Source organism: Salmo trutta, chromosome 17 (genome assembly GCF_901001165.1).
Source record: "Salmo trutta chromosome 17, fSalTru1.1, whole genome shotgun sequence".
NCBI classification, from domain to species: Eukaryota; Metazoa; Chordata; class Actinopteri; order Salmoniformes; family Salmonidae; genus Salmo; species Salmo trutta.
In genome coordinates, this window is record NC_042973.1 from 39,797,469 (window position 1) to 39,806,147 (window position 8,679).

The 8,679-nt window shown below is 43.1% G+C and overlaps 1 protein-coding gene across 1 annotated transcript in view; it reads right to left on the bottom strand.

Annotated features, from left to right (window-relative positions):
• LOC115152174 (diphosphoinositol polyphosphate phosphohydrolase 3-beta-like) overlaps positions 1–8,467 on the bottom strand; it is a 32,868-nt gene extending 24,401 nt beyond the window's left edge. Inside the window, exon 1 of the mRNA XM_029696746.1 lies at positions 8,065–8,467. Coding sequence (XP_029552606.1) covers positions 8,065–8,211 — 147 coding nt within the window. The 5' untranslated portion in view covers positions 8,212–8,467. The remainder of the gene's footprint in view (positions 1–8,064) is intronic.
• Positions 8,468–8,679: the final 212 nt, after the last annotated feature.

Here is an 8,679-nt window from a genome sequence, read left to right on the forward strand (position 1 = left end):
TCCTCCTGTCATTCATGTTGGCAAAACGGTCTATGGCTCTGTCATGCAGTACACTTTTAGTTTTTGTTGTCATAGGCTACCTAGCTAAAATACTTGCTAGCCTAACTTCCTTGCATGGACAAAAATGAACCAGCTAAGTTAGCTACATATTGAACTTCAATCGTTTCAGGCCAGTGGCACAAAATATTAATTTATGGTTAGATCAGAATCGTCCTCATAATCATTGGCCTGACAATTAAGTCCAAATCCCCATCTCCATCCATAGCTTAGGAAAGGGACGATTTATCAAGCTAGCTACTGCAGGACATCAACACAAGCAGATCAGAAACTAAAATGACATTATGCTTAGGAAGTGATTTGATTGGTCTGAAGCCAAATCTAAACTGGACTCCCTTGGGGGGGCATTTTGCTGCACCAGGACATCCCACAGTTGACCTCAGCTCAACGCTGATTGGCTAATTCTTTCATAATTCTTTAATCAAGGGAGGCCAAATGCTTGCTGGCATCAATCAATCAAATGCTATGGTGGCAACATGTTATACTATTTTGGTCCAGACAGCATCAGATACATGGGCTAGACATACTGAGACAGAGGGGTGCCGTTTCCCTCGCTCAGATGATTTATCCGGTGAGATTCAGACACTTGCGAATTGACCAAAATATTTTTTTATGTTTTATTGGTGAAATATTTTGAGAAGCCTGGGGTCCCAAGGCATCCACGCATACACGCCACTGGTGGTGACTGTTGTGTATTGGGGTTGTGCCGCATAGCATCATGGGTGTTGTATATTGTAGACCGAGCACGTTCTAGATCAGTGGTCACCAACCTTTTCTGAGTCAAGATCACTTTCTGAGTCAAAATGCAAGAAATGCCGAGATCTACCGCTCTGATTTTTTTTTTAACATTACTTAAAAAACATAAGCCTATTCAACATGAACTTATAACAGTACTGTAGCAATGGAGGTTTGTGCAATAGGCCCAATACATTAACACCGCATATTGGATTTGCTTGAATTGCCCTGCCAATGCATTGTTGTTCGGACCATTTTTTAAAACTTATTCAGCTGCATTGCTGGTTATAGCGCGAGTGGGAGTGGTAGGAAGAATGAGCATTTTATGGCTTATAAAAGTGTTGACAGTTCCGAGTAAAACATGAACTCACTCATGAAAACAGCAGCTCTTTGCTGTATTTGTTGACAGTCTCTCTAGTTCTGCTTTTAAATGTTTTGAAATCTCAACTTTGCTTTAGCTTTATTTCACGCCTGCTATGTTACTGCAGATACGGTATTCTGAGCCATCCGATTGGCCAGCGCTGGGCCTATAGTGCACTTTACTTGCTCTCCGGGCCCCCGGAAAGGAAGAGTTTGTACCTTCAGACACATGAAATGGTTCAAAATGGGAACACTTCGCCTACCTGGCACGCAGGGCAGCTGAAATCAGGGCACCTACCTCCAACAGCGTGAGACTAATAAATACAAATAGGAACGCAAGGCTTTATCGTTGGGTTTTTACAGAAATGTTTGGCTATCGGAATGCGATCGACCGGTGGGTGACTACTGTTCTAGATAAATGGTTGGACTAATTCCCGTCTGCCGTATGTATCATCATTAGTGAATTGTTATATAGACGTGGTCCTGAAGCCCACGAGACCTAACAAAAGATGGGCGACGAATAAGTCTGAATCTACAGTGACTATTTTGTTTTTAAAAATGCGTTGTTACGAAATGGTCACCTAAAGTCGTCTGATTCGTGAACCCCTGATCCAGTCTCAGCCCTTTGTCTTTTGGTAATGCTCGGGACACACACAAAAACAGCGCTTTTTGACACACTTTTACATACATGACTACATTGTGTATGTTTACTCATACAGTAGTTGTTATTTACCATGTCCTCACCTGGGATTTCAACTCACAACTTCTTGGTTCACGGCATTTCGATCTGCCTTGCTACGCCACCATGTCTATATCAATGGCCTATTCCTACACTTTGCACTTCAAAGTAAATTTCAGCTCTGTTAAAAATGTATTATATCAGTGATTCAGGAGTAACATTAACACAGAAAAAGCCCCAACAACATTAGACAACTATACTGAAAACAAACTCAAATTGCTGAAATAAATTAAATCAGTGAGAGAATAGTCATATTAACTGATAGCTAAAATAGCAGTGCAGATGGCACTCTTTTGCTAAGAGCAGAGGTGTATTGTAGGTTATGAATGTGTAGGTGACTTCTGAAGTTCTACAGACTTAGTGGCATAGCAGAAAGATTAGAATACCAAGTCCAGAGGTTGTGAGTTCAAATCCCAGGTGGGGACATATTGAAAAGTCAGTACTAAGTGATCATGTTAAATGTAATCATATTGTCACTGATTAAAGACTGTTACACTAATTTAGCTGAACAGCAAACCGCTTACCTTACAACCCCCATACCATTTCATTACTTTACTTATAATGGTTTGGGACACCTGGGACCATCACGTCACAAAAACCTCCAGGGGACCATGACATAATGTCCCAAGAACTTTCAGGGGACCATAAACATCTCAAGAATGTCCTTGAGGATGTCCCCGGGACAAACAGGGAACTAGTCAAAACCTCCAGGTGACTATGATACAACGTCCCAAGAACGTTCAGTGGGAACATTAAGGGAACTAAACAAAGGTCCCCAGAGAATGTTCCCTTGGGACCATCACGCAACATTCTTAGAACGTTTTCAGAATGTCAGTTGGATAATGTCACACCAAAACCCTCAAGGGAGCAAATGGGAACGTTGCCGGATGTCCTCAAGATGTCCCCTGTTTGCTGGGTAGGCTAATGTTAGCACAATGTATTGCTAAAAGAGGTAAGTGTGCATAGTTGAGCTAGCTAAGAGAACATGAGTTAGCATCGTAATGGATGGCAGAAAAGGATTCAAGATGGACATCGGAGCGGGAAAACAACTTGAGAATCACGTGGCTGTGGAAAATATCGCCATGGTTGAAGACAATATTGAAGTGCGTGACAATCAGGACCTTATTGACAAACGGAAAATGACTGGAATTGTTATAAACAAACAGTTTGGTAAAAGTATTGAGCAGTGAAGATCATATACAGAATGGTTTGAATATTTAGTTCTTGCAAATGACATTGATGAGGATAAAATTGTGCTTACATTTTTTTGTGTTATGGACCAAAGTAGGCTTGGGCAAAATACCATTTATACCGGGGTATTTCAAAATTCTGACGGTATGATTTTCAATACCCAGCTGAGGCTGCAGGGTTGCATGCTACGCCACTGCGTATAACTGTAAGCTAAGTATAACTAGTAATGCGGTAAAGAGGTCTTCGAACTCGACCAAAACAATGGAATTGCCTTGGAAATGGGTGGGGGGAAAGATCTCGGGTCTCCTCATTGCCCACCAGCAAAATTAGTCTACATTCAGGCTATTGTTTGTATGTGTATTTCATACTATGTTGAGGTAAAAATCTGAGTATGTCAACCCCAACACACGTTCATGTCATCGTTAACAATCAACTGCATTACAGTTAAAAATGACTGACTACCATCATCGACTTCTGTATGCTCGCTATGTTAACCAGGTTATACGAACTTGAGTTAGCATTTAGCAGTCACTTCTTATAAACTTGAAAAGGGACAACTTCCACATGTTATGCAGCGAAAACAGCCAACTATATCAAAATGGGACTTAAGTATTGTGGGCCTGTTACAATACATAAATCATGACTGATTTGACAAATACCGCCTTTGTTAGACCAGATTTGTTGAATGTGCGCCAATCTAGACAATGGAATGTCTGCGTTTCATTGACTCCTTTACTGCATAGACCCAGTCTGTCGCAGCCCCACCCGCTTGTGGGGAAAACAACATGTGGTTACCTACAACAGTATAGGTTACCCCACTGTCTCACAGCAAATACTTGGCTTTTTTTAAACACTATATTATTTTTGTCTGCAAAACTACATTGAAGCAAAGTACAACATGTCTAAAGATTACTTTTCAACATTGCTTGCTTCCGAGTGTTCTCAATACTTAAGAAAACATAATATTGTAGGGCTTCCCTCATGCCTCTTTTCATGACGTGCTAACAGCCACGAGTGAGTGAGTGCTAGCTACCAGCCACCCGGACACATTGAAAGCTGTTGAGCAAGAGAACACAGAGGTTAGTGATAGACAAGGAAGTCAAACTGAATATACCTGCTTCTAGCTCCTAAGCAACTTTGCAGTATTTCGTTTTGTTGTGTGTTATTTCTTACATTATTAACCCAGAACGTTTTTTTGTGTTGTTACATACAGCTGGAAAGATATTTTGGATATCAGAGCAGTGATAACTCACCAGCATTACAACCAGAAATACGACTTTCTGGAATTGGAACCTTTGTTCCTACCCCCCAGGGCAATTAAAAAAGTATCCCAGAGGCTGCTCCAAGATGCCGCCGGTGGAGAAGTGCTATTCGGAGTGGACTTCTAATCCAACTCAGGAGGCGTGCACCCCATCCACTGCTTCCGAGTATATTACCTGCTAATGTTCAGTCCCTGGACAATAAAGTAGCTCAGGGTGAGGATCTCCTTCCAGAGAGACATCAGGGACTCTAACACCATGTTTCACACAATCATGGCTCTCTCCGGATATGCTGTCCCCGTCTACACAGCCAGCTGGGTACTCTGTACATTGTGCATACAGGAATAAAGAACTCTCCAGGAAGAAGAAAGGCGGAGGTGTATGTTTCATGATTAACTACTCATGGTGTGATTGTGATAACTTACAGGAACTCAAGTCATTTTGTTCACCCGACCTAGAACACCTCACAATCAAATGCCGACCGTATTACCTCCCAAGATAATTATCTTCGGTTACACTCACAGCTGTGTATATCCCCCCTCAAGCCGATACCACGACAGCCCACAAGGAACTACACTGGACTTTGTGCAAACTGGAAACCACATATCCAGAGGTTGCATCTATTGTAGCTGGGGATTTTAACAAAGCAAATTTGAGGAAAACTCTATTGAAGTTCTATCAACACATTGCCTGTTGTACTCGCACTTCAAAAACTCTCAGCCATTGTTACTCTCCCTTCCGGGATGGCTACAAGGCCCTCCCCTGCCCTCCCTTTGGCCAATCAGAACACAACTCCATTCTGCTCCACCCTTCCTATAGGCAGAAACTCAAATAGGAAGTACCCATGCTAAGGTCTATTCAATGCTGGTCTGACCAATCGGAATCCATGCTTCAAGATTGTTATTCACCCAGGCAACCTGGAATATATCCCAGTCCGTGTGATAAAAACAATGACATATAGACAGAGACTCAGTTCATCAGGAAGTGTATAGGGGATGTTGTTCGCACTGTGATTATTAAATCATACCCAGACCAAAAACCCTGGATAGATGGCAACATTCGTGCAAAACCATGGCAAGGTAACTGGGAATATGGTTGAATACAAACAGTGTAGTTATTCCCTCCATTATGCAATCAAACAGGCAAAACGTCAGTATAGAGACAAAGTGGAGTCGCAATTCAACGGCTCAGACATGAGATGTATGTGGCAAGGTCTACAGACAATCAAGGATTACAAAGGGAACATCGACATCTTTCTCCTGGACAAGTTAAACACCTACTTCGCCCAATTTGAGGATAACAACGGCCCGCTCTCAAGGACTGTGGTCTCTCGTTCTCTGTTGCCGACGTTAGTAAGACATTTAAGCGTGTTAACCCTTGCAAGGCTGCCGGCCCAGACAGCAGCCCCAGCCGCGTCCTCAGAGCATGTGCAGACCAACTGGCTGGAGTGTTTACGGACACTCCAGCCCAGTCTGCTGACCCCAATTGCTTCAAGATGTTCACCATTGTTCCTGTACCCAAGAAAGCAAACGTAACTGACCTAAATGACTATCGCCCCGTAGCACTCACTTCTGTTGTCATGAAGTGCTTTGAGAGGCTAGTTAAGGATCATATCACCTCCAACTTACCTGACACCCTAGACCCAATTCAATTTGCATACCGCCCCAATAGATCCACAGATGATGCAATCGCCATCGCACTGCACACTGCCCTATCCCATCTGGACAAGAGGAATACCTATGTAAGAATGCTGTTCCTTGACTATAGCTCAGCCTTCAATACCATACTACCCTCCAAGCTCATCATTAAGCTCGGGGCCCTGGGTCTGAACCCCGCCCTGTGTAACTGGGTCCTGGACTTCCTGAATGGCTGCAGCCAGGTGGTGAAGGTAGGAAACAACACCTCCACTACGCTGATCCTCAACACATGGACCCCACAAGGGTGTCTGCTCAGCCCCCACATGTACTCCCTGTTCACCCATGACTGCGTGGCCATGCACGCCTCCAACTCAATCATCAAGTTTGCAGACGACACAACAGTAGTAGGCCTGATTACCAACAATGACAAGACAGCCTACAGGAAGGAGGTGAGGGCCCTGGCGGAGTGGTGCCAGGATAATAAACTCTCCCTCAATGTCAACAAAACAAAGGAGCAGATCGTGGATTTCAGGAGACAGCAGAGGGATCTCGCCACTATCCATATCGATGGGATAGCAGTGGAGAAGGTGAAAAACGTCAAGTTCCTCGGCGTACACATCACTGACAAACTGAAATGGTCCACCCACCCAGACAGTGTGGTGAAGGCGGCGCAACAGCGCCTCTTCAATCTCAGGAGGCTGAAGAAATTTGGCTTGGCCTCTAAGACCCTCAAACTTTTACAGATGCACAATTGAGAGCATCTGTCGGGCTGGATCACCACCTGGTACGGCCACTCCATTGTCCGCAACCACAGGGCTTTAGAAAGTGTGGTGCTGTCTGCCCAACACACCACCGGGGGCACACCTACAGCACCCAATGTCACAGGCCAAAAAGATAATCAAGGACAGCCAGGGCCTGTTCACTCCACTATCATCCAGAAGGCGAAGTCATTACAGGAGCATCAAAGCTGGGACCAAGAGACTGAACAACAGCTTCTATCTCAAGGCCATCAGACTGTTAAATAGCCATCACTAACCAGCTACCACCCGGTTACTCAACCCCTAGAGGCTGCTGCCATATGTACATAGACATGGAATCACTGGTCACTTTAATAATGTTTACATACGGTTTTACTCATTTAATATGTATGTACTGTATTCTACTGTCTTTCAGTCAATGCCACTCCGACATTGCTCATCCTAATATTTATATATTTCTTAATTCCTTTATTTTACTTTTCGATGTGTGCATTGTTGTGAAGGTAAATACTACTGCACTGTTGGAGCTAGGAACACAACAATTTCGCTACACATGAAATAACAAAGGCTAAATATGTGTATGTGACCAATAACATTTGATTTGATTTTGATAGCTAGGTTTCCATCCAATTTGTGACAGATTTTCATGCGAATATTCTAAAATCTGCATAAAGCAATATACACATTTTCCCACCAGAGATGTTTCCATCAAACGGACTTTTTGCTGATAAAAGGCTGTGCATGACGACATAGGGAAAACGTAGCTTATCCATGTCAATGAAACTTTGATGTTGAAAAAAACTATAAAAGCGTAAGCGGCATGAACACATGCATTAATCCTCTCTCTGTATCACTGGAAATGACATGACTGCGATGACATACGGACCAGTGTTGTTATGGCACTTTCTGGCTGAGTCAGAGTGACTGCCAGGATGTACATGAGCTCTCATAAGCATATCCTTTCATGGGTCAGATGTTTGTGCATTTATAGCTGATTCCCATTAAGCTGGACTTCCATGAAACTATAATTGCCTTTCTTTCTCCCTGTATTTCTTACTTTCTCTCTCTTGCGCATACACACACTGTTTATCAACAGACCTAACCCACCCACCCTGTAAAGTTCCCTCCCATGACATCCCTTGATTAATGCCACGTACGAATTTGTCAGAGGTAAACAAAATATATTTATATGGAAAGTTTACTTAAGGTTTCGATATCTGAAAGATAAAGAACGCGGTAAAATAGGCCAATATGTTGTGATGCGTCAGTCATGTGAATATCTATACAATGTTTATGGTCGGAAAACTAAACATCTCGACCACCCATACCTCGTCCTCTTTTTCATTCTTGAAACATAAACATGCCGCTCTTCTCTTGAAACCTTCGCCATCATAAATCCTCGTCTGGTTGGGTTTAAACTTCATCATATATTCACAACCTTCGTGCTCCAAGGATATCCGAAAGGTGGAGTGCATAAGGATCCAACCAGATCAAGTCAAGTGCCTACTTGGTCAAGAGAGCAGCAAGAAACTACGCACAGAATCTCAAAAATAAACCTTCAGGCAATCAAACTAACGTTGTTCATCTATTCATTCACAACAATTAAGCATCGCATTTCCCCGGTGTGTTGATGATTCTGCATAACATCCTGTCTAGTTGCCGCTGTCAAACTGCTTGTTCCCTACGCCAACTAGCACCATCTGTGGTCGGTGATCACCGCATCTTGCTGACCTCACTACAACGCAGTGACCACATATCAGCGCCAGCCCCTGCGACGTTACATGCCACGATTAGACGTTCAATAACTTGGTGTTTCCCACACTGAAACATACATGAAACGCCCTCGATTGTCATAATCCTAGCCTACTCAGTCTAATTTCAAGTTGTTTACGGTGCTACTGTTAACTGCAAGTATACCATTTAAAACTTTACATTCTGGCATA